This window comes from Lissotriton vulgaris, chromosome 5, assembly GCF_964263255.1.
Source record: "Lissotriton vulgaris chromosome 5, aLisVul1.2, whole genome shotgun sequence".
Lineage (NCBI taxonomy): Eukaryota > Metazoa > Chordata > Amphibia > Caudata > Salamandridae > Lissotriton > Lissotriton vulgaris.
Window position 1 is genome coordinate 1,010,907,215 of NC_141693.1, and position 26,654 is coordinate 1,010,933,868.

The following is a 26,654-nucleotide window of genomic DNA, read 5'->3' on the forward strand; positions in this document are numbered from 1 at the left end:
TACAGACTCTTACTTGAAAAACAGGTTCTCCTCAATCTTTACTGAAGCACCCAGATGATACACGGCTGTCTGTGCTTCTTCCTTGGTTTTTGCTGCGAGGGAAGCCGAATAAGCTAAAAGAATGTAGAAAAGCACCACCTTGAAGTGAAAATAAGGCACAATGAAGATAGCAATAGTGTTACATTGCGAAAAGAAGAACACAAGTGGAGTCTCTTCGCGGACCTTATAATATTTATTTGAAGGGAGCCACATACATCTAGAACTGATTTATTTCTGATTTCAAAAAGGTATTAGGATTCAAATTAAATATACAGAAATCAGAAATGCAGGACTTTAACTATGGACAGGGAAAAAGACATGCTCGAGCCTCATGTGTGCGTCTGTGGGAGAGGTTTGAAATACTTGGGAATTAATTACCATAACCAGAGACATTGACAGTTTATAAAAGTAAACTACCACAGATTGAGAGTCCGACTGACGAAGAAGAAGCACTATATTTCACTGCATAGGAGGAGTTCTGCAATAACAATGTTGATTCTTCCCCACATTCTATACTATCAGGTATGGCCAACAGCCATGCCAAAACATGTGAAAAAAAGCAGGAACGTTTAGGAAAATCAAGATAACACAAAAGGGAGGCTTGGCTTGCAGAAACAAAGAGGAAATTTAGAGCTCCGCATATGGGGATATTAATGGACTGGATTGTCGCAAAGACTAAAAAGAGATGGTTCTTTACGAAGCAGGTAGTTGCTCGGGAATATGGTGGCTGTCAAAGCCCAGCTCGGTTTATATAAACCGAGTTACACAGAGAATGGCAAACTAGAAAGCCTGTGTCATTTTCAATGTTGATTGTGGTAGGGTGTGAAGATTTATATGAAGACGAAATATAAAATCATCTAATAGCTGCATGAAAGTATTTAGTTTACATGAGAACAATAAACACTGTTACTATCAGCTCAGCCACTGGGAATTTTGCCAGGAAATGAGGGATGGGGCAAGAAGGGATGTCACTGTTTGTGAAATGTATTCTAAAATGGGAAGGTTCTAAAGGTTTAAGTCACACATATTGAAATTAACGTAACATAGAGCAGAGCCTTAAGCACTATACAACATCAGGGTGTGAACCAAGGAATTGGGAATGAAAGTTATAAATGTCATCCATAAATGTCCCTAACAGAACAAGTGGGAGAAAATAGACTATCCTAATGAAAATAGCATTAATAATCCATATTTTATGTGCAAAACACTGTCCACCCCAACAAATTCCGAGAGGCCACCAAGACAGTCACATGAATTTGGGATAAGGCACACACTGTACAAATGAAAGAAGTGCCTACTTAGGCAATACCATATAGATAGATATAAAGTTGTTAGAAGTAAACTTGCAAGAGGGTTTTCATAAGTGGGTGATATCATTCATCAGAGAATTATAAATTAATTAAAGATATGCAAACATAATTTCACCTAGACGAAATTCAACTTGCACTTCATCAGGATTCATGGTAGAATCTCTCCATGAAAGTAGGCATACATGACCGTGATCTGCAGGAGGCTAAGACACTGAAGAGACAAAATATAGAGCAGGTTTTCCAAATTTACAATATATTAGTGCACTCCAAACCATGTAAAGCCCAGATGAGAAGGGACAGAATGAATCCCACTAGGAAAACAACAACCAGAAATATGCCCTGTAATACCCAACATAAATAGTCCAATATCTACTTCACATTCACTACTGCTCAGAGAGACTGAAAAATAGGGTGGAGCAAAATCTAAACCGGTCAGTAGTTTCTAGTATAAAAGGGAGATATTTTCCACATGATCTTGTCGTGTACAAGAACACAGCACTGTGGGGAGGTTAGGGTAAGATTAATTTGGAACATTAAGAGATGGAACTTTCAGATAGGTCCCATCAGGGTATCTTAGTACTGCTGAAAGCCATGGAAGTGACAATATAGGTGAAGATCTTTGTTACCTTGCTATTAGAGCTGGCTAAGAGTCATTGACATGACACATAATGAGACAAAACCACAGACACGATGAATGTGGTTGGGAGGCATTGATAGATCATGGAGAAGCTTATCTAAGAACCCAGTGTGCCTAAAACAACTAGGAACTTGGATTGAAACACAGTCACATTATTCAGTGTTCCACACATGAGAGAAAGCTCCAGAGTCAAAAACACATCATCATACATTGATGTATACAGAGGTTCTTCAATACACTTGTATAAAAGTCAATAGATTAACCATTCAATGTAATGCTGACTTGCTCTGTTTTATTAGTCCTTGCTTGTGATTATTATATATGTAGAAAACTCAAAGTTTTTCACATAAAAGGCTGGCACTCTTAATATAAAACTATCCTCAAAGTTATCACAACTTGCCCTGCTAAGTTACAGAGAATTTGCAAGTCAAACACCACCCATCGCTTGACTGATTGGCATCACCTTAACCGAAAACCCCAGAACAAGCATTGGCATAGCGAAAAGGTCTCGCCTTTGGGACCTTATAAGGGTATAGCCAGAGCTATTGGGTTTGCAAATGTTTTTACCTAAAGAGAATATGTTATGTAGACAAACAGTGACCAAAACGTAACTTGTGGTGCCAAATAAATGTTTTAATTAAAGAGACGAGATTCAGAGTGAAAAGAGACAAGCGCTAACAGCGCTATACAAACATGGAAGCCCGGATCATAGCACGCCAAACAGAACTTTAGAACTCATTTACACTATTCCTGAAGTCTCCTTAAGAAACCTCTAAAATGAGGCGTGTTTGCAGCCCCGTGCTCCAGCTGCATTTGGATACTTCAAGTTTCCAAACAATAAACCGGTGCGAAATGTATAATGCTGCTGTGCTTTCTATGCGGGTTACCGGTTTGAATATAGGTGGAACTGACTGGCCTTTCATACGCTGCGGCGACAAACAGAAAGCCTTTTGCTATGGGTATATGCTGTGTTGAGTTGCGAAAGTTCTGCGGCTGTGACAGGAAGCACCACACATTGCTAACTCGGAAGATCTGCGCCAGGAGTTGGCCAAAACATCAGTAAACTTGGGCCTAATCAAATTCAAAGTCCCAGTGTCTGGATAAAATACCAAGAGTACCTCCCTTTTCAAGCACACTCGAACTTGTGCTGGCATCCGCCTTGCGGGAGCGAGCAGCGGTGGCCCAAGAGACATATGTTTTCAACGTGTTGTTATATAAAACTATAGAAAGCCTGCTGTGCCCACCCACTTCTCAGCATACAGAAATCCCAAAATGGCACCCCCACTTAGATTATGTGACAAGATGGTATTGTATCGTATCGTATCGTATCAAATATTTGTATAGCGCATATCTGTCACGCTACAGGTATTCTGGGGCTTGAACATCAAAAGAATAGTAGGACTAACTGGTCTACCATTACAACATGGGGACTAGATATCACCCCTTGGGAACAGCCATGTTTTCAACAGCTTTCTGAAACCGATTAATGTGTGGGACTGTCTAATAGGCTGGGGTAGCTCAATCCAAAGTTGCAATGCTACCACTCCAAAGGCTCTGCCCCCCTTCCTAACTCTCTTAAAACTGATGGTCTTTATCAAATTTGTATTGGAAGAGCGAAGCTGCCTTTCAGTGTTACACCAAGAAAATCTTTCCTGTAAAGGAATGGGGCCCATGTCATGCACCGCTTTGTATACGATGCATAAAGACTTAATGTGGATCCTCTCCTTAATAGGCAGCCAATGTAAATCTCCCAAGGCTGCAGTCGTTGAGGTCCTCCGTTGTCTATTTAGGGCCAATTTGGCTGACATAGACTGGATTCGCTGTAGTCTCCGTATGATATACTGTGGGGCTCCGAGATACAGCGCATTACAGTAATCCAGCCTACTAAGAATTACGCTCTGTACCACGATGGAACGCATGTCCTTAGGCAGGAGCGGGAGGATCTGACGTAGCATTCGTAATAACGCAAAGCATACGTTAGTCGTTTTATTGACCTGGGATTCCATCTGGAGATTACCCTCCAATTGTACCCCCAAGGTACGCACCGTTTTGGTCGGAACTAAGGGGTCATCCTCTGGGGTGAGCTTGAAGTCTGGCATTAATGGTTGGTGCACTCTGGAAGAGGGACAGAACAGCACCTCTATTTTCCCCTCGTTAAATTGTAGAGAGCTCTGCCTGAGCCATCCTGCTGTCTGGCGCATGCACTCTTGAAACTTGTCCATCGATATCGCCCATTTCCCCTTCAGGGAGAACACCTTGTCAATCGCATAATTGGCAAGGTCGACATTGAAGGATTTGATCAAGGAGAGGAGAGGGCGCAGATAGATATTAAAAAGGATGGGATTGATCGCTGATCCCTGCGGAACCCCGTGCGCCACTAGCGACTGGCTCGCCTCATATGGGGGCAGTGACACTATCTGTTGCCTTCCAGTTAGGTAGGAGCGCAGCCATTTCAGGGCACATCCTTTTAATCTCTCCAACAGTACTGTATGGTTCACAGTGTCGAATACGGCCGACATATCTAGTAAAACTAAGACGGAGGATTCTCCCTTGTCGGCTCGCATCCGCAGATTGTCCATAACGGTGACCAAGGCGGTCTCAGTACTGTGGCCCGGACGGCAACCAAACTGATCCCGGTCTAGCAGAAGATTATCCTCCAGATATCCCGACAGGCTTTTACTGACAATTTTTTCCAAGATCTTGACCGGGTAAGGAAGGAGAGATATTGGTCTAAAATTAACTGCGGCCAGGGGATCAAGGGAAGGTTTCTTAAGTAATGGAAAGACTATCACCTTCTTCCATGTTTCAGGAACTACTCCTTCTAAAGATTGAATACAGATTTGGCGCAGCCAGGGCAAGGTCTTGCCATAAGTTTTCCATATTGATGGGGCAGGGGGTCCCTAGGTGAGCCAGAGGTGATACTCATGGCTAGCTCATTAAACCGGTCTTCCGATGGAACCTGGAAGTTTTCCAAACAGGAGATCACTATAAATTCCTCTCCTAAGCTTCCAGCCTAGTCAGGTGCATTGTTATTATTATTGGGGCCTAACTCGCCCACAATCTTACTGACTTTTTCCTCAAAGTGTACTGCAATTGAGTCACAAAGTTTCTGTGAGGCGATCACCTTACTGTTAGTACAGGTAGGGTGTGAAAGACTCCCCACAATGCTAAACAAGGCTTTGGTGCAGTTTGGAGACTGCAGAATATAGTCAGCAAAGTAGTCTGCTTTAGCCTTCGCGATGCCTTCCTTGTAATGAGTCTGGGCTACTTTAAATTCCTTTCTGTCTATTTCTGCATAGTTTCTCCTCCATTTCCTCTCTGCCCTCTTACGATTGGAACGAAGAACTTTCAGTTCTGCACTAAACCATGGGGCAGAGGCTCAATTCCTGTTTTTTAGTTTCTTAAGAGGAATTACCTTGTCCAGGGACCTATCAATAAAATTGCAGTATTCCTGATAGTTTTCCACAGTGGATCTACATGTAATAAACAGATTTTGGGTTTGATTGGGGGGTGTTAGGTATAACTTATCGTTAATTAGCTTAGCCCATTCTCTTCCCTGTCGGAAAGTAATCTGCCTACTTCTGCTTGTCTCCAATTGGGGGATTGTGATATGGAAGTGCACCAAGAAATGATCCGACCAGTTTTGCAGCCGTATATCAATTATCTTGGTATCCATCTGATTTGCGAATACCAACTCCAATACATGTCCTCCCTGATGTGTCGGTTCTTGAACCAGTTGATTTAAATTGCAATTCTTACATAATTGGCTCAGTTCTCTCAGGTGCATATCAGAGATCCCGTTATCCCACACATTAAAATCCCCCAGTATAATCATTCTGGAATGAGCCAGGGAGAGCTCCGTGATGGTGTCGAACAACATTTGGTACTGAGTATCTGATCCTGGTGGTCTGTAGCATATCATACACGTAACTAATCTCCCCTTTGTTTCCTGCAGAGAAAAGCCCAGCATTTCGATTCCTGTCACCGCCTCTATCTCCAAGGGTGAGAAATCCCATCCTTCCTTGAAGATCACCCCAACTCCTCCCCCTCTTCCTCCAGTTCTAGGTTTGTGAAAAATTAAAAAACCCTCCGGACAAGCAAGACCCAGTTCTACCAATGAGTCAGTGCGGGTCCACGTCTCTGTAAGGACCAGGGCGTCTAGGTCCAGGTCCTCCACCAGACAGGAGATATCTGTATGATGTTTTACCACAGACCTACAATTCAGTAACCCACAGTTTAGGTTAGTCTGGTTGTCCCTTGTAACTACAGGAAGTTCAGGTTCCCCTCCTCCCTCCCTCCCTCTTACCGATACAGAGCAGGATCTCCCTAGAGTAAGTTATCCGTCCTTGATCTGACTCTGGTAGGGCAGCGTAACCGGCACTTGGCGCGCCTGGGGCGTGCTTGCATTTAGCCTGTTTAAATATGCCTACTCGCGCCAAAAAAGCGTGTCTCTGCACTAACACTAGTGCGCTACCCCCTGAGCAAACTCCTTACTCAAGATGGCGGCCGGTAAACATTCCCGACACTGGATTCTCGTTAAAACAGCGAGTGGTGTGAATCAATTTTAAGTGCAAGTAAGTGAGCCAGGTAACCAGCAATTTAAACGATAAAAAGAAGCAGCCCTAAAATTAAAAACGAGAATTCTTTCCAGGATTATACAATTAGCTAAAAAAAAGAGCCTCGATATGAGCGTACCCTCGTAGCAGATCGTGGCGCACAATTCAAATCATACAATCTTTAGTTCAGTTGCTATTCACTGTGTATACTTGCTCGTATGTTCCCCTGTTGCATCTACGTGCTCCGTGAAGTATTCTTTTAAAGTCATTCTTTTTATGTCCGCCACCTTCATTGTTTAAAGCGCTACTTCACACTCAGTGGTCAGAGCTATATAATCCACCTAAATAAATAAATACATGGAACTTGTACACAGGGACTGCATTTATAGAAATATACGCCCTCTGTTCCAGAGAAAAAAGAATTCTCCTGAATGCAACTAATTAAAAAGTCCATCTAACTTATTTTCGGGGGGAGGGGGGCGCGCTTCCTGGTCTGCAGGGTTTGGATAAGCGACTTCTCGGAGACCTGATGGGATTATGAAGAGGGAAAAGAAGAGATTTCTGGGTTCTGATTGTGGAATCTCAGGGCCGGCAAAGACCAGAAGAACCGGCGTTGCTGATGCTTAGGTCACGCCGAGGGCCGAGTGTGTGGTGCCACGCGGCAGTTTACGATCGCTGCCTGGGTCTCACCTTCTTCTGGTCCCGGTGGGAGACAGTCGTACACGTAGCTCGAGAGTGAGACAGTTTGACAGCCGTTAAACACTGCTTCAGAGGGAGCCTTGGCCCAACGGCGAGACTTACTCAGAGGATGTGGGCAAAGTTTTAGTGTCTTAATTATTCTTAATTAATTAAGGAAGGCCTGGCACTGACACATGCCGCATAATTAAGGTGAGGCTTAAAACAGCGTAGCATATTGAACGCGTTTGCCTCCTCCTTCTGAAAAAAATCAGGCAGGCGGGGAGCATTGAGAACAAACGTACTTTAAGCTAAAATTGCGTACATCTGATTCATGTTATAAAAAACACAAAATAGAACAGTGGTATCCCAACATATCGCCCTTTAAAAGTTTCTGTTTGAGACGCTGAATTAAAGAAATGTAGCAGTCCCAGATTTAAGACTACAGGTGGTTTTACGGTTGTGCTGAGTGAGACCCCTCACATCCACCCAAAAGAAAGCGATCACAGCTGATATCATTGGTGAAATACACTTCTGCCTCGATGGTATCAGCAAGAAGTCATTGCTTCATAGCATCGCCAAACTTGAAAATCAGAAATGTTCCTGTCTGGTTTGTCCCACCTCTGAGTTGATCAGACCTGAGACAGATATTCATTTCAACGGCAGCTCGAAGACATTGGGTAGCAGGCACATGCGTGGAGTCCACCGCCCGGCAACACAAGGGCTGCCCAGCGCCGGCCACAAGAGTCATATGTTGTGAGAGAGAGGAGGAGCAGGAGGTGAGCCAGCGAGTGGTGCGCGCGTCAGTGAGGGGGGGAGCAGGAGGTGAGCCCACAAGTGGTGCTCGTGCGCACGCTTGGGAGAGCAGTCTTCACTTTTCAAGCACTGCACTCGTGCTTGTGGTGCGCCACTGCTCGCTCCCGCAAGGTGGATGCTGCTACAAGCATGAGTGCAGTGCTTGAAAAGTGAAGGCCGATGGCTAAAGGCCCTCCTAGAGCAGCAAATGCGCGCTGCCTAGGTGAGACCTAAAAAAGCACCCACAGGCAAAACCTGAACATGACCAGAGCTCCTTGCCCTTTGATACGCAAATCCCTGAATCTGCCGAAAAAGCCTCACTGTGTCTAAGTTTTAATTCAAAATAAAGAGCAAAACAACAAGGTAGTAGACAAAGAGGTCACACAGTTTTATACTAGTCTTGCTCATACCAAAGAGAACTCAAAAGCGTGTGCTATATGCAGCATCACAGAAATAGCAGGAGTCAGCTCTGTAGCCCTGTGATTAGTGTGTACCACTGGAATAAACATTTATCTGAATTACTTAGAGTTGTGAAAATGGTCAAAAAGAACGTGTATACATCTCTGAATATGCTTAGAAACCTGGTGACGTTTTAAAAGGATACGACAATGGTGATCCATCTTCAATATGCACCTAAGAGAAAAAACATTGAAAAACGTTTACCACTAGTTTTGCACAAGTTAGTGGATTTTGGTGATGTTCTGTTTCCATTTATTTCAAAGCTAAATAACATTTACATGCAGATATGTTCAATGTTTATATGCTAGAAGAAACAAGTGTACACATACCTGCCTTTACTTGTACTGGTTTATTTAGGGGGAACTGTAAATTCTTGGCAAAAAGAGAACGTTGTTCAGTAAAGTAGAGATGGCCTTGTCCTTTCAGTCTTTCTTCAATTTAAAGAATAGATCTGCCGAATAGTTTCTGTGCATCTCCCTCAGTTTTGCATCCTTCATTTTATTAAAAGCTATCCTGGTGCAGTGTTGTCTAAAGTGGTGTGGTCCCTGGATGTTGCTGAACTGATCCATGAATGCCCATGCCCTCAACTGCCTAAATGGGATAACAATTTCTTAAACCTATATGCATATTCCTTAGAAGCCCACTGTCCCCAACATCATATTCGCTTTTGTAGAGCTTTATTGTGGAACAGTAATGCGTCAACTCTGTGTTTTATCTGCTCTTGCTGGAGTTTTTGTATTTTAGAAGCTTTACTATGTTGGTCTATTCAATAGCATATGCCGATAGCATGATGTGCCCAATATTATAATACTGTATTAATGGGTAAAAATCTTAATAAACATTTATTTAAAAACATGTTTAAGTACATTCTGCAATAAAGATAAATCACACATGTTAATGACAGTTTAACAGGAGGTGTAGCTCTGGAAAGTTCTCAATAATCATATTGGGATGATATTAACCCCTTCCCTGCTCATGACGAGCTCAGCTCGTCATGAGGCACGGTTGAGCTGTGCTTATGACGAGCTGAGCTCGTCAGGTATAATGGTATTCAAAGAATGTTAGCACAGGAGGGGAAAACCATTAGCAGCCAAGGTGTTAACATTACCAATCACACTTCTTTGTAAAGACATGCATATTGTGTGTACTGTTGAGAGGCGACTTGTTCTGGGATCTAATCTTGCTACCTGGTTTTTCATTTTTCTAAATATGCTTTTGAGCATTTTTTCTTTCTTTAAATTTACTGCTCCACGCGTCAGTGGTAAATTAAAAAAAGCCAAACTGGTTGCCATGTGATGATTCATGTGCAGCAACATATGGGCAACCACCTCATCACGCTAGGGTAAAAATCCTAACTGACCGTGGGCATTCGTCATCAGACAAGTGCTTTAATTTTAGCTTTTTTTGCTGATGGTGTTCAGCACTGACAACAAGATTCTATTTTTTATTTTTGCTGATGCTGAAAGGCATCTGCGACAAGAATTGGCAAAGCCAGAAGGTAGTCTAAGGCATTTCAGAGGAAAGACCTATTGACTTTATTTCTGGCTTAGATGGTTCACTTTTATCAATATGTTCCCTCCATTTGTTCTCCACACTCACAGGTCAAACATTTATCTATTTATGTATTTGTTTTTAATTAAATTCTCACTTGACAAACCAACCTGGAAACTAGTCCCAAAGCAACAGATTAGTAGAAATATTTGTTTCCATTCTTTAACACCCTTTCAAACTAAGAATACACAGTGTGAGGGAGCTCAAAAGCTTGGATTGGTTGAAAACCAAAGGAGAAGTCTTCAATTTTGGGGTATTCCGATCCTTAGAAGAACAGTCTACAGAAAAATGAAAAGTGAATGGCAAGTGCATAAACAAAAAAAATCACACACTTACCGGTTGCAGATGCTGCAGTGGTGTGTCCGAGCTGGTTTGGGGGAAATGCATTTTCTACAAATTGACACAGACGGGATCTCGGTCTTAGCCTGAAGGAAACATACAAAACTATTTGCCTTTCTTGACAATAGATTTTGTCTGACAGACCCCAGGAGATGGGACACAGAGTTAAGCAGGTACCAGACAAGATGAAAGAAAGAACAAACTACAGCACAAAATTAAAATATACAAGATATATATGTTTGTTGCGTAGGAGCTCTAAAAGCATTACAGATAATGATACAGTCAGAAAACTTTATTTCGCATCAGTTAAAATGCATAAAAGCACATACAAAATATGTTTTGCTGCTCGATCACTGAGAGCTATACATACAAGTTAAAATAGTAGAAATTAAAATCCATTTGACTATATAAATATACAATAAAATAACATACTCAAATATGCCACCTATTTCGGGAAAGATAATAATTCATCTGAATCCTTTCTTAAACAAATTCAATGCTATAATTAATACAGAACATTGTCCTACTAAAAATTCCAAGCTTTGTAAGGATCGACGGCGTTTTAGAGCTGCCCAGAGAAATGATGCATACCTGGACATCTTCCAATTGCTCTATAAAACAAGCATTTACAATGCAATGGTTTTGCCTTTGGAAAAGTTAGAGCTATTGGCATTGTAAATGACAAAATTTGTATTTATGTGTTGGTTTTGAAAACAGATAAATAAATGGCATTGTCATTTACATTGCCATTAGCTTAATCTCTCGCAAATGTGGACACTTAAGAGGGGGTTAGATACACGCACTAAGGAGGCATGTACCCTAACCGTGCACGAGGGTATATAAACACGCATGGTTGTGGACGGCTACGCAAGAGCAGCCCATGTTGCCCACACACTGGGGAAGCACGTAAGATAGAAATTAGATAAATACAATGAAGCTAGAAGCAGCACATACGAGATACATTAAGAAGCAGAGAACTCCTCCTTGCGTTTTGGAGATACAGGGACGAAGTTCGTGTTCAGATATTTGACAAAAGGAGAGATGGCCCCAACTGAAGCAGAGAGAGAAAGTAGACACCAAGACAAACAACACAGGGTATACACGTGCATGCATGCATGCAAACACAAAGAGCGGCACACTCTTCCCATGCACAGGATATACTGAGGTACATATGAAAAGGTTCCGTGTATTGACACTATGCAGCTCAGAAAGAGAATGACGGTCCCGCGCATAAAGTCAAAATGCCGGCAACTACTGACCTCGAGGCAACCCTCGAGACTGACAGGTGTCCAATGTGGGCATACAAATCACCTGAGACACAACCGCCTCTTCTAAAGCAGCTGCCCACAGCGACCCCTCCTCCCCGCCTTCACACACAACCAAAGCCCCTGCAGACACACGGGTGTGCGCTACAAACAAGCCAGTGCTTTCCCAAGGTAGCCAGATGCGCCGTGCGGTATTTTAGACCACAACATACGGCTTATATAGCATCACGCTATCTCAGATATGGCGGATACATCACCCTCATTTAATCCCAAGCCATAGCTCCTAGAAACAAGCACATGCAAAGCAATGGAGGGGGGGTGGGAACGGAGACACGGACAGCGGGAGGGGGGGGCGGGGGAAGGCAGGACAGGTGGGAACGGAGACACGGACAGCGGGAGGGGGGGCTGGGGAAGGCAGGACAGCACATACACTATTTTATAATGTCTCGCATTTGGGTGTATTTGGATATGTTATCATCTTAATTCTCCTTGGGGTCCTAATGCTGTGATGTTTGGGTGATATAAAACCAACATGGGTGAGATATGTGAACAGAGATCCTGCAAGTTCAGGGAGAGTCGAGCTTTCCTCATGGCTGGGAAGAGCACGCACGCGACACCAGGACCCTTCCCTCCTCAGCAGTTACCCACAGCTCCCCCAGACGAGCCTGTCTTTCGTAATAGCAGCATGCCAGTGGGAGCATCTTTCGAAATCTATGGCGTGTCCCGTAAACCCGGGGAGAAATGCCGCGGCTGCGTGTCCTCGGCTCTGGAAGGCCAGGGAGAAGCTGCAGGAGGTTCCTGACAAGAAAGGAGCATTACGTGAACCACCCGCCCTCCATAGCTCCTAGAAACAAGCACATGCAAAGCAACGGAGGGGGGGTGATAAAGGAGACACGGACAGCGGGAGGGGGGCGGGGGAAGGCAGGACAGCAGCAAGCACTCACCAGAGGTCAGGGCAAATGACAAAATAAAAGGCTGCCCAAAAAAAAAAAAAAAGTAAACGCCCACCGCCGCATGACGTTTAAAAAGGGGCGGGATGAGTAAAAATCTACGGAACGCCCACAAATCTGCTCCGAGACTTACGGACATATCTCTCTTCCAATGGCTAGCCTCCATTTATGGAGCTAGCCAATGGAACAGAGAGGCGGGACAACACACACATACTGTTAACATAAGATTTCGCCTGCGCGAAACGCTGCTGCGCAGCTGTTCGCCAGGCAAAACCTAAAAATAGGGCTGGATCATGACAACGCTTATGAGCAGTGGGGAAACTGCTCTTGAGCTAGTTAAAATGTTCGTGAAATGCATGGAAAAGTCACTGAAATGCAATGGTGAATGCAACAACAGCAACCAGAGACAGGCACAATGGAACAATTGAAGTCAGAAATCTATATTCAGCTGTAGGAGTTGTGCTACTTCAGGGGGCAGGTAGGTCGGTAAGGTGCTCTGCATCTGTTGCATTTTATGTTTCTGAAACAGAGTGTAGTGACAAAGGTGAACAACAAATATGTATGTATCTTAATTGTTTATAACCAAGGACAGAGACTTGAAGATAGTTTAATATAGCTTTTTTTCAGTTTCACGTACAGTTGTTTCTGCATTCATAATTTGAATTAACTCCATCTTGGCACTTATAAGGTTCAAAATACCTTTAGGAGTTAAGCAAATTATGTTTTAGTACCCTACAATTTTCAACCCTGCTACTGGCTGCTACCTATACAAGTTATTATTTTGTGTGTTTTTCATCAATGCAGTTGGTAAACAACAAATGCTTATGTATGCATTGAAGCCATGTGCTCAGGAGGTCACAGACAAAGTGTCCTAGTGAAAGTGCACATTAGATCAGTGGTAAAGAACAAGATAGTGGTATGCGAAGTATCTGACTTTAAATTAGGTAGGAGAGGGAGAGAGGGAGAGAGGGAGAGAGAAAGAGGGAGAAGCCCTTCTGGAATGCCAGTGGCTCAGCTGTGGTTACTGCCATTGGCTCCAAGTCACTACGCTATCCTACTCTTGCCTCTACTGAGGCTATTCCCATGGAGGCTGAAAAGAAAGGGGTTAAGTGTTTAAGTATCTATCTCTCTCTCTCTCTCTAAATATTTGCTAGGGCGGCCATTTGGCAGCCTTATGGCCATCAAAGAGCATTTATTCAAAAAGCGAGTCAGCTTTGGCTATTGTCTCCTTTGCCATGCGACTCCTGGTTGGTGCTTCAGTGACTGCAAGATGGTTTTAATGAGGACTTTGCTGTTTTGAACTTGCACGTGCAGATGGCTGCCTTTTGGGCCTTTTCAACTTCTAGGAGTGGTCTTCCGCTCCGTCAAGACATTGCTGGTTATTTATTCTTTGGTTTTGCTATGTTTAAGCCCAGAGTTCGGGTTTTGCCACCTTCCTGGGATCTCCTACCGCTCTTATTTGCGTTATAAGTTTCTTCCTTGAGCCTTTGGAGGTAGTCCCTTAAACATTTTCAGCCCTCAATGGTTTTTTTTGGGTGAAATTGGCTTCGTAAGGCTCCAAGCTCTGCCATACGTAGGTCTTTTTGAGGACTGTATGGTGTTACAACTAGTTCCAATGTTCTTATCGAAGGTCAGCTCTGCCTTGTCAGTAGACAATGGCCATTAATACCTATTCCCCAAATTTAAGGTGGCAAAAATGGATTGAAATCATCTGTAGCAAATGTGGGTCGAGGGGGAAAACTCCAATTTACTTTGCATACTGTCATGTTGGGTTGTCAATCACTATTTCTTTCAGAACAAAGTATGGTGGTCTCAAGGGTGTACGCTTGTGGGCTCTATTTCAGACATTTGCAGGGTCTCTAGATGTTTTACTGTTTACTTGTATTATCCACCATAGACTTGACGTCTCACAAGTGTGTGAAATAGTTCGCACTAATGCCGTGTCTGGCAATACTGTGCGCTGATTGTTTTTTGGCTTTTTACTGATAACAATGTAATAAAGACTTTTGTCCTGCATTACTCTAGGCTGCTGGTGTGGCTTTCTCAGGTGTGGTGGATCCTGACGAAGGCATGCCACTTCTGAATATCAACACTAACATAGGGAATGGAACGAGGGGATGAAGAAGTAATCGCTGGATTGCTTACCATAAATCTTTATTCATCATATTTTCATTTCTTTCTCCCGGTGTGTACAACAATCACCTTCCCTCCCAAAGGTGCTTCATCACCGATCTAGGCCTTGAGGATTAGCACCATAATGGGAAGTGGCCTCAAAAAACATTTATGGCAATCACAGTTGCCAGTGTGGCGTTACAGTCAACAGGAAAATAAAAAGGTTTGAATGGAGTGTGCTAGGTAAGGGTGGCTCCTCAGCAGTGTTATGACTTGTTACATGGCCAAAATCAGCAAACGGGTAGTGATAGGATCAAAAGAGAACCTGGATACGACTAAATCTTAGGTTTTGGATAGTCTATATAACCCAAGGCCTCTGTTTTCATCAAGACCCTAACCGTCCCATAATGCAGTGCTTAATTTGTAACCTAATGAGTGCCGGTGCACAAAGCACTGCTCAAAAGATAGCGGCCGGAGCTATTAAATGTCCTGAGTCGAATACCATTGCTGCGTACTCCTGAATCCACCTCATGTCTCTTTAATCCACTGCCAGACACTCCCTGCCCCTATTATCTCACTCTTGCAGGCCCCTAATTTCTCCCTTGTTAACAGTTTTTCTGTCTTGTCTTGCTTTTTCTTTCCCATTTGTGTGATTTCCCCTCTCTTATTCTCTGGGAATGCCTGATTAAGAGAAATAAGTGCCGGTGGGGCCCACTGGCCCCAAAAATGAGTGCTCTTGGGCCCCACCAGCAATCACAGGCTCAAATTAAGCACTGCCCTACATACCTATTATTGATTCCAGCATTATAATAATTCTTTGTGGAAGTCTCAACAAGACGTACCAATTAATGGAGGGTTTAAAAAGTATTTCTGTTGTAATTTAATGAACTGCTTTGTCCAGAAACATGTCATTCATATTAGTTGATATCTTCAATAAATGTAAATATACAGATGAGACAAAATATTTCCTGTAATGGTGTAGTAACCATTTCGTTCTTCACTAGTAAGCCTCAATACACACTGTATTCACAGTGGTTCAGAAGATACCAACTGCAAGCCACAGGTAAAAAGCAGCACGTAACCTACCTCGTCATCCTACAATCTCCCAAAATGATGATATCCTGGTCTTCACTCTGACATACATGCCTAAGTTTTAGAATCTCCCAAACTAGCCCCGGTCAATTTTCAAATATTTGTCAGTACACTAAAGAAAAGCAAACAACTATGCCTAGGTTTTTGTTGAGACATGAAGTTTTTAAAACTAAGCAGGAAGGTTGGTAGATTCTTCCCATATTTGTCATTTGCACAAATTAACACGTGTATAATCACCCTGTGCTATATATGTGCAGTTTCAAGGAAGACAGTAAGTGGTTTGTGTACCGCACCATGAAGTAAATAGCATCTGGGCACAATTACATTTCTGATGTTGAATGACAAAAGTAATAATACCCTTTCTTACCTGTGGGGGATAACCAGGGGGAGTGGATATGGCTTTGTAATAGTGGAAGACAATCATAATAAGGTTCCAATGTCCATATGTTATGTGCCAGGAAATCCAGCTGACAGAGTAAGTTTGCAAAATGATGGGTAGAACGCAGAGGTACACTATCAACACAATGGAGCTCGTTAGCACTAGAACCAGAGCTACGAAAACCTGCAAAACAAGTACATGAGTTAGACGGCAGGTGAAAGAATAGTGTAAAACAATAAGAAGAAAAGTTAGCACCAAACTATTAAACTGGACTTTGTTGACACCAAAACAAATGAGTGGCAGAGAACCAATCTGATCATGAGGGAGATTTTGTGTAAAGGATCGGTTAGATTATCCCCATACACAATGAACTCAAATTCAGACAACACAAACGCACAAACCAAACGTCAAAAGTGGAATTTCGTTTGGAAGCACAACAAAGCCTGTGACAAGTCTTCAAAATCCAATCCAACAGCCACCTTTCATGATTTTGAATCAAATTATTGTTGTCAACTGTGAATAAAGTAGATGAAGGTGATTAGATACACTAGAGGGATATAGGATCTGCCGGCTCGGAGTGGACAGCTGTAAGACGAGTTACAAGACCCATGGCGGCAGGGCACTCTTTAATGTTAGTTATTCATTATCCCATTTCTAAACTGAACATTACAAACTTAATAACTTCAAGGAGTAGAAACGAGTGTTTGTCTGCACCTAGCAAAGCAACAAAGTTGGGTGTGAGGGGAAGGGGTGTTAGTTCCAGAGATGAGGAAAGGGAGGTGTGCACAGCGGTTTGCAAAACAGTGACAAAATCTAAAGTTGAACAGACACTGCAGATCAATTTCCACAAATTGACAAGGCTATCTATAGCAGTTCTCGGTTCCTGATGGAGGTCTGCAGGTAGGCCTTTTCTATTTAAGATGACAATATTTGGCTAACATAAATCCGGTCTTTAATGGCTTTCTTAACAGACATGATGGTATAACATGTTTAATATTAACCAGGAGCCATTCCAGGGTAAAAGCCATTTTACTCTCTGTAGACATCTTGAAATTTGTGGACCAATTTGCAGATCTAAGAAGTTGTAGATGGGATCAAGAGGTTGGGGCCCATAGTTGTTTGGAAAGATATCCCCAAATTGTCACGTTTTTTGCCCAACTTGAAGCGTAATGAATATGCTACTTACCAGTATGCATCTGTTCTTGGCATAGAGGGCTGCAGAGTGGTACATTATGAATAGATCGCCATCTGGTGTTGGGCTCGGATGATTGCACTTTGTTTTTCTCTTGGAGAGTCTTTTGTCTCTTGGTGACTCCTCCCTTGGTTGGTAGTGCGCATGGGCATCGGCTCCATCCTTAGATTGTTTTGCCATAGTAGGGTTAGATGGAGTAGTATAGTAGAATACAGATAAGAGTGCCCATGTAAGTGTATCTAAATAAGATAATGTTGGAACAGACACAGGTTTCCGGGGAGGCTGGGAGGGCATGTACCACTCTGCAGCCCTCTATGCCAAGAACAGATGCATACTGGTAAGTAGCATATTCCGTTCGAGGCATATGGGCTGCAGATGGTACATTATGAATAGACTATATAGCAGTTCTCTCCCTAGCGGTGGTCGCCCGTGTCTGTTGCAACTGTCTGAAACAATGTTTTTAATACTGCTTGTCCCACTCTAGCTTGTTGTGTTGTGTGCACATCTACACAATAGTGTTTTGTGAAGGTGTGCGGTGTAACCCAGGTAGCCGCTTTGCATATGTCATCTAGTGGAATGTTCCCCAGAAATGCCATAGATGCTCCTAGTTTACGTGTAGAGTGAGCTCTAGGAGGAACAGTTAATGTTCTCTTTGCCTTTAAGTAGCATATTTGAATGCATTTTACAATCCATCTGGCAATGCCCGCTTTGGAGATGGGATGCCTTTATGTGTGGGAGAAAACGCAACAAATAGCTGTTTTGTCTTTCTGAAAGTTTGTGTTCTTTCTATGTAGTACAATATGGCCCTTCTAACATCCAGTGTATGTAGGGCTCTTTCAGCTACTGTTTGTGGTTTTGGAAAGAAAACCGGTAATTCCACTGACTGATTGATGTGGAATGCTGAAATAACCTTCGGTAAGAATTTTGGGTTTGTTCTAAGAACCACTTTATTTTGGTGTAGCTGCATAAAAGGTTCTTGAATCGTAAAAGCCTGCAGTTCACTTACTCTTCTAAGTGACGTGATAGCTATGAGGAAGGCTACCTTCCATGTGAGGAATTGTATTTCACACCTATGCATAGGTTCAAATGGTGGCCCCATTAGTCTGGTAAGCACTATGTTGAGATTCCAGACTGGGGAAGGTGGTCTTCTTGGTGGAATGACTCTTTTGAGTCCTTCCATGAAAGCTTTAATTGCTGGTACTTTGAACAGTGACAGATGTTGTCTGTTTTGTAGGTATGCCGCTATGGCTGCTAGATGCACTCTGATAGAGGTATATGCTAGGTTACATTGCTGTAAGTGTAACAAATAGCAAATGATTTGTTTAGTAGATGCGTCCAGAGGGTTGATGTGTTTACTGTTACAGTGTATAGCAAACCTCTTCCATTTTGCTGCATAGCATGCTCTGGTGGTAGGACGTCTTGCTTGTTTAATGATTTCCATGCATTCTGGTGGTAAATCTAAATACCCAAACTCTATGACCTCAGGAGCCAGATCGCTAGGTTCAGTTGTGTTGGATCTGGGTGCATTATTTCTCCATGGTTCTGTGTAAGATGCATGGGTAATAACCTTAGCTTTTGATGTGGTACTTGTGAGAGTTGTAGCAGCGTGGTGAACCACGGCTGTCTTGCCCACGTGGGTGCCACTAGTATCATTGTCATTGAATGTTGCTGCAGTTTCCGAACCAGTAATGGAATTAGTGGTAGAGGAGGGAACGCGTAAGCAAATCTGTTGGACCAATTTATCCACAGTGCATTGCCCTGGGACCTTTGGTGTGGGTACCTGGATGCGAATTCTTTGCATTTTGCGTTCTGATGATTGGCAAACAGATCTATCTCTGGTTGCCCCCATTTTTGGAAGAATGGCTGTAGTATTTGGTCGTGCAGCTCCCATTCGTGTACTTGTTCTGACTGTCTGCTTAGGATGTCTGCTATTTGGTTTTGAACTCCTGGTAGGTGTTCCGCTAACAGGTAGATCTTTTGAGGAATGGCCCATCTCCATATGTCCTGTGCTAGTCTGGACAGTTGGAGAGAGTGTGTCCCCCCCTGTTTTTGAATATAATACATTGCAGTCATGTTGTCTGTTCTGATCAGGACTGCTTTGCCTGTTATTTGTATTTGGAAAGCTTTTAGTGCTAGAAATATTGCTAATAGCTCTAGGTAGTTGATGTGCAGTTTCTTTTGCTGCACACTCCACTTCCCCTGTACTGTGTATCTGTCCATATGCGCTCCCCATCCGGAGAGCGATGCGTCCGCTGTTATTATCATTTGTGGAATTGGCTCTAGGAACGACCGTCCCTTGGAAATGTTTTCTGTGTTCCACCACTTCAGAGAGCGATACGTCCGGTCGTCTACCAACACCAGATCTGTAATCTGCCCTTGAGCCTGATTCCACTGTGTCGCTAGACACTCTTGTAGTGGGCGCATTTGTAGTCTGGCATGTGGTATTAGCAGTGTGCAGGAGGACATCATGCCTAATAGTTGCATAAACACTCGTGCTGGTAGTGAGTGTTGTGGTTGAAATCTTTGTATTAACCCGACCATTGTCTGTACTCTGATTGGGTTGGGGTATGCTATTGCCTTTTCTGTGTCTACAGTAGCCCCCAGGTATTGCTGAATCTGGTTTGGTTGCAGGTGTGATTTTTTGTAGTTCACCGTGAACCCTAGGTGGTGCAGCAATTGAATTGTCTTCTGTGTGTTGTGAAGACATTCTTCCTTTGACTTGGCCTTTATTAGCCAATCGTCCAAGTATGGGAAGACATGTATTTGTTGTCTTCTTAGGTGTGCTGCCACCACAGCTAGGCATTTTGTGAAAACTCTCGGTGCTGTTGTGACACCGAATGGAAGGACTTTGAACTGATAGTGTTGTCCTTCTAACACAAACCTTATGTATTTTCTGTGGGCTTTGTGAATTGGGATATGGAAGTAAGCGTCTTTTAGATCCAGTGTAGAAAGAAAGTCCCCTTTCTTCAGTAAAGGGAGTACTTGTTGGAGCGTGACCATGTGGAAGTGCTCCGAATTTATGTAAGCATTGAGAGGTCTGAGGTCTAATATTGGTCGTAGGGACCCGTCCTTTTTGGGGATCAGGAAGTATAGAGAGTATACTCCTGTGCCCTGTTGATCTTTTGGGACCTTCTCTATTGCATGCTTTTGTAGAAGTGCTAGCACTTCTTCTCTTAACAATGTCAGATGATCTTGACTCATTGGACGCTGTTTGGGGGGGATGTTTGGTGGGGTAGCTGTGAGTTCTAGGCAATAACCATGTTGGATAATTTGTCTCACCCACTTGTCTGACGTGATGTTTTCCCAGACAGGTAGGAACTGTGATAGACGTCCCCCGACCAGTGTTATGTGGTCTGGGGGGAGTTCTATGAAGTCACTGTTTTGGTGTTGAGGCGTTGCGGTTGTTATTATTTCCGCGGCCTCTTCCCTTATTGTTGTTACCTCTGTAACTGCCTCTTGAATTACCTCTGGGTGATGTTGGTGTGAAAGATGTGGATTGCTGATTCGTTCCTGTGTTCTTTGAGCCCCCTCTATAGGTGGATCTACGAAAGGAACCTCTGTGTGTTGGCTGTTGCAATGCTCCCATTGACTTAGCCGTTTCCGTATCTTTCTTCATTTTTTCTAATGTCTCGTCTGTGCTTGAACCAAACAATGTCTTCTGATCAAATGGTTTGTTCAGTAGGGCTGTTTGTACCTCTTGTTTGAATCCTGAGATTCTAAGCCATGCGTGCCTTCTTAGCATGACACTAGTGTTAATAGACCTTGCCGCAGTGTCTGCTGCGTCTAATGCACACTTAATGGAAGTATTTGTTATTATTTTACCTTCCTGTATTAGTTGGTCTGCCTTCTTCTGATGTTCTTTTGGGAGATGTGTAAGAAGTTTTTCTAACTCATCGTAATGTGCCCTGTCGTAACGTGCGAGTAGTGCTTGTGTATTGGCTATACGCCAGCTATTCGCTGCCTGTGATGCTACTCTTTTCCCTGATGCATCTATTAATTTTGACTCTTTATCTGGTGGAGGAGCCTCTCCTGTAGATAATGAGTTTGCTCTCTTACGAGCGTTGGAGACCACCAGCGAGTCTAGCGGTACATGCCCTCTAATAAATATTGGGTCCTTTGGGGCCGCTTTGTATTTTTTATCAATTCTTGGGTTTAACACCCTGGCTCTCACTGGGTTTTCGAATATCTCATCTGTGTGAGTAAGAAGACCCTTCAGCATAGGAAGAGTACCTGATGTTCTCTGTGCATTAGGTAGAGTCTCTAACAAGAAATCCTCTATTTGAGGTTCTGTATGTATATCTACCTTATGGTATCTTGCTGCCCTATTAATGAGCTGCACAAAACCTGTGTTATCATCAGGTGGTGAAGGCTTTGAGGGATATAGCTCTGGGTCGTTGTCCTCATCTGACCCTACATCATAATTTTCCCATGGATCCTCCTCATCTGGGATAGTTTCGTCATCCCCTTGAGGTTCTCCCTCCCCCAGATCACTGTCTACCTCTGACTGAGGTGTAGCTGGTCTTGGTGTGGAAGGTGTAGGAATATTTGGCCTATTGTGAGGAATAGGAGAAGAGGGTGTTACTCTAGGACGAGGAGAAGCAGGAGGAGTTATATTCGTCCCCATTGTTCTCTTTTTTGAAGGAAGAGGTTTATCTTCTGACTGTTCACTCTTTCTCTTCTTCGTGACCACTTTCCCAGTTTGTGGATCAATAAACAAGATCTTTTGTTTGGGATCTGTCTGTTGCTCCTGAATCGGAACCGAGGGTCCTGGTTCCGAGAGGTGCTTTTGTTTTCGATCGTCAGATCTTGTTGTTTTCGAAACCGAATGTTTGCTCGATTCCGACTTTCTTGGTATCGAGTGTCTCTTGGGCGATAAGTCATATTTATGTTTCGACATGGAATGTTTCGATCCCGAGCTGTCCTTTGTATGTAGCCTCGGTGCCGAAGTCGATGTCGCCCTTTTCTCGGATCCGACATGGTGGGAGTCCGAGTGTTTCGGTTTCAGTTTCGGTTTCGTTGCCGGGCCTGAAGGCGGGGCGTCGGAAACTTTTTTCAGCGGTTTGACCGGGCCCGAGGGCGGGGTCGTTACCGCACGGGGTCGGTTTTTCGGTAAGGGGACGTCGTCACTCACGGTTTGTTGCTCGATGAGTTCTTCAACCTCCGACTGGTCCCCTTCCGACCCCGACTGGTCCTCTTCTTCCTCGATTTGTTCTTCTCCGAACAGCTCCGGGATCGCTTCCGCCTGCATTCTGGAAACCTCATGTCTTCGAGCTCGACGATTTCTAATCGTTAGCTTGGAGGAGAATGCTGCGCAGGCTTCGCAGTCCCTGGATTCGTGTTCAGGCGATAGACAGAGGTTGCACACCTCGTGTAGGTCCTTGTGTGGGAACTTAGCACCACACGTTGGACATTTTTTGAATGGAGTCCTTTCCATGGACTACGGGCTTGACTGCGTCGAGAAAGGCCTCCTGTTCTTCGACGTAGCTCCAAGTTTTTCTCTTCTATTTTGAATTTGTAACGCGTCGGAATGGAAATGAACGCGTTCGAATAACAATACCGTCGAATTGGAAAAGGAATACGCGCCGAAAATCACTTTCTTGCGAAGTTGATCTGGAGCGTCTCGATCTTCATCCGAACCCGATGGCGGAAAAAAACAATCTAAGGATGGAGCCGATGCCCATGCGCACTACCAACCAAGGGAGGAGTCACCAAGAGACAAAAGACTCTCCAAGAGAAAAACAAAGTGCAATCATCCGAGCCCAACACCAGATGGCGATCTATTCATAATGTACCATCTGCAGCCCATATGCCTCGAACAGTTTGTTTTAATATGTCAAATGGAGGCAGGTAGATCTAGCATGAGCAGAACCTAGAATTCTAGCTCCTATTTATGAAGACAAACATCAGTCAGCCTGCATAGCCTTAATGGTACAGAGGGGAGGCGGGTGGCCAGCCAACAATGAATGTTCTCATTTAAGACTAACATGCACAGATACTCTGTCAGCTCGCATAGCTGAAGGGGGTCAATAGTCTATTCGTTTTTCAATATAAATCACTGTGTGGCTATTAACAGTGCAGACTAGGGGCCTGATTTACATCTCAGCAGACAGGTTACTCTATCACAAAGGTGACGGATATACCGTCTGCCGAAATATAAAGCCCATAAGATATAATGGGATTTTTATTTCGGCAGACGGGATATCCGTCATCGTTGATATGTAGTATCCCGTCCACCGAGATCTAAATCAGGCCCTAAGCCTGCAGTCTTCAACTGAGTAAATGAAAACCATCTCAAAATGGCTTTCAGCTGCAGATCATAATGTGAAGGACACTCGCCTATTATGAAAAGTCAGGTGTTTTTTTCTCTCAAAAAAAAGCATATCAGTCAGTCATTCACTCATTCATTCATTCATTCACAATCAATTTATTCCTTTGCTATTAAATCACTGGATGTAAAAACTGAGCTTCCCTGCCAGTGGTCCGATGGATTTTTTAATGAATCTGTGAGAAAAAACGGTGGTTTTTAAAAGTGTCTATTAATCCTTTTACTATAATACAGCATCACTATTTATTTCATATCCATACCAACCCCCTCTGAAATAAATGCCAAATAATACCAATCTTCTAAAATTAAATAAATAATTTTGCAAAATTTCAATTTCTTTTATAGCACTTAAATAATGTCCTAATGGCATAATTAATTGTTACAATTAAGGACTATAATAAAGATTGTGACTTTCATTTGGGTCCTTCATGCTAGATATGTTTTTTTCTTAGAGAACTTCTGAAAGTATCTTCTCTGGAGCACAAATCAAGGGTCCCCTATTTGTCTAGTATTTATTTCATATCCTTTCAGGTTAGTGCAATTAATAATAATCACCAAAGAGTTCTCAAGATTCAAATGATCAAGTCAATATAATTGGATCGTTTCTACACTCTGTAGAAGAGATCAATTGATTTGGAAGTGCAGTTCAGCTTTACTTTTTTATTCATCATATGTGATAATTTCAGTAGGGCAGAATATTTTCTACACAAATAGATGCTTTCCATATTTTCAAGGTCTCCTCCCCTTGATGCACTTTGTCACATCATTCCCATACTTTACCACCCTCTTGCTTACATCTAGGGGTACCCATCCACTCTTAAATTGGTACCATGTACACACACAAAGAACCATAAACAGGCCTGGCTGGCACTGTTACCTTCGCTTGGCACCAGGTGCCAAAGGGACACAGAGACAAATATGAATGACGCAGTATTTACATTCATTTTTAATTCAACATCATATTAATATCAATTTCTACCCTCACACTCCAGGATTCATGATCAAATATTTTTAGGCTGGCCTCAAGCATAAATCATATTTATTATTTGTCTTGTTTTTTGCATGAAATCAAATCTTTTAGCTTTCTCTGTAACCCTCAGGGATATTTATCTCTCCTTTCCCCAAAAATGTCTAACGTTATCTGCTGAACCAGAATTGTTTGGACGTGAGAAGTTTGCTTATAAGTGTAAAAGAAAAATTACTTAATTAAGTTAGTATTATAATTTTCTCTTTTCCAACATGTTTCCTCTCACCTGTTAAGTAATCTAAGCTAATTGTGGGTTACTACGTTTTTGGGAAGCTTAGTACAGGACTGTTCTCGGGTGCCTATAAAGTCCAGATGAGTCTAGATATTTTTATCAAGTTGGCAATAATTTTAACTATTCAGGACATTCATTTTTCGTGTTCACTCTGAATCCCTTAACCAATTCCTCCATCTTGTCAGACATAAGGCTTTGTATGCGTTTAATATTTTAATATCAGAAATGCATTGTTTCACTTTATCCACCAATTTCACAACACATACACATGTTTCTACTATTTTGTTACATCTTGTCCTGCTAATTTTCTTATTGTCTATACTTCATTCAATGTTTTTTCTTTTACATTAATCACAGCTATAATTGATGTTAATTTTGATTTGTCTGTGCTTTGGGGTGGGATTTGCCTTTCTCATTCATCTCATATTGGGAAGATTCTCTCGTAAGACACCTTCTGAGAAGCAAATGCCAAAATCTCTGCAATCAGTAGTCATGGCATGCACTGTAGCGTTAGGTGTCTTTACTGTGTCCTGGGTACTGGCTATACAATGTTTAGTTCAATTAGTGTTCATGCACTACTAATCACATATGTATGGCCCCCTCACTTAATTCCTATACTTGTCTATCCCCTAGGCAAAAATTATGTTCTATTATAGGAAATGACATGGAAGGATGCTAAACCAGGCAGTTCACTCAAGCTATCTAGCTGGATTCAGAATAAGTAAATTGGGTTCTACCAATAGGCCCCCATTGCAATATGGCCTCAGTTCCTAGATAAGGGGACAAGAAGATTATTTTTTTTCCTATAGCTTTGTTTAGCTATCCTGTATGGACATTGAACTGTGTGCACAAGGAGGCCACAAACACCAATGCCTATGGTATATGGCATGATGAATGTCTACACACAAGAAAATGAAAGCCATATCTCAACCAGGTTCTCCCACCCCAGCTTTTTTTGATTAAATACGTTTTAATGAATTTTCTTTCAATCAAAGATTTGAGAAGCAGTTGTCCTCAATTTCCTATTACAGCAATTAAACAAAAACCTCAACCTTCCACCCATGTCTTGTGGTCCTGGTCTTATGCCTCTATTACCATATAGCTCTGCATCTCCTATGTAGCAAGTAAGACTAGTCTGTTGTCATCCCTCTGTTCTATAAAGGCACACCTGTTGTGTCACTTTATCAACCATGTTACATTGTTGCAATCCCTCATTAAAAACCAGAGCAATGGTCCCCAGATTTTCTGAAACTATCTTTCCCTGGAATCCATCTCATAAGCTAGCTTCTCCGTACTCAGTAATGCCCATATCTTTTGTAACAACATTCTTCATACTGGGGCCTACAACTTTTTACAGATTAAGAGAATTCCTAGTTTTGCAGCTTGAAAGGATGAACAAGATCATCATTACTTTATTTTCATGCAGTGAGTAGATGATTTCTGAAGGGAGTCCTAGTGAGATCATTAAAGAGCTTCTAGCTCCGTTTGACCCACAAATCGCATGCATTCCCTCTGGCACCTCGTTCCAGTATGAATGTAAAAGTAAGCATTCCCACAAGGTATGTGTGATTGTGTCTTGCTGTCTGCACCTCTCCAGAAGGTATTTTGCCTCATATAATACATTTTATTTATTCAGCTTGACCTGAGTTTAATGCCATCTATACATCATGTAGGATAATATTTCCTTCGCCATGTGCATTATGGCAAACTTATTTTGTC

At 42.7% G+C, this 26,654-nt stretch overlaps 1 protein-coding gene across 2 annotated transcripts in view; it reads right to left on the reverse strand.

Annotated features, from left to right (window-relative positions):
- ZDHHC16 (zDHHC palmitoyltransferase 16) overlaps positions 1-26,654 on the reverse strand; it is a 231,428-nt gene that overhangs the window by 70,175 nt on the left and 134,599 nt on the right. For both annotated transcript variants that reach the window (XM_086922628.1, XM_086922626.1), the window contains exons 3-5: positions 16,148-16,342; positions 10,359-10,447; positions 8,617-8,645 (exon numbers count right to left, since the gene is read on the reverse strand). In XM_086922628.1, the coding sequence (XP_086778754.1) occupies positions 8,617-8,645; positions 10,359-10,447; positions 16,148-16,342 (313 nt within the window). The remainder of the gene's footprint in view (positions 1-8,616; positions 8,646-10,358; positions 10,448-16,147; positions 16,343-26,654) is intronic.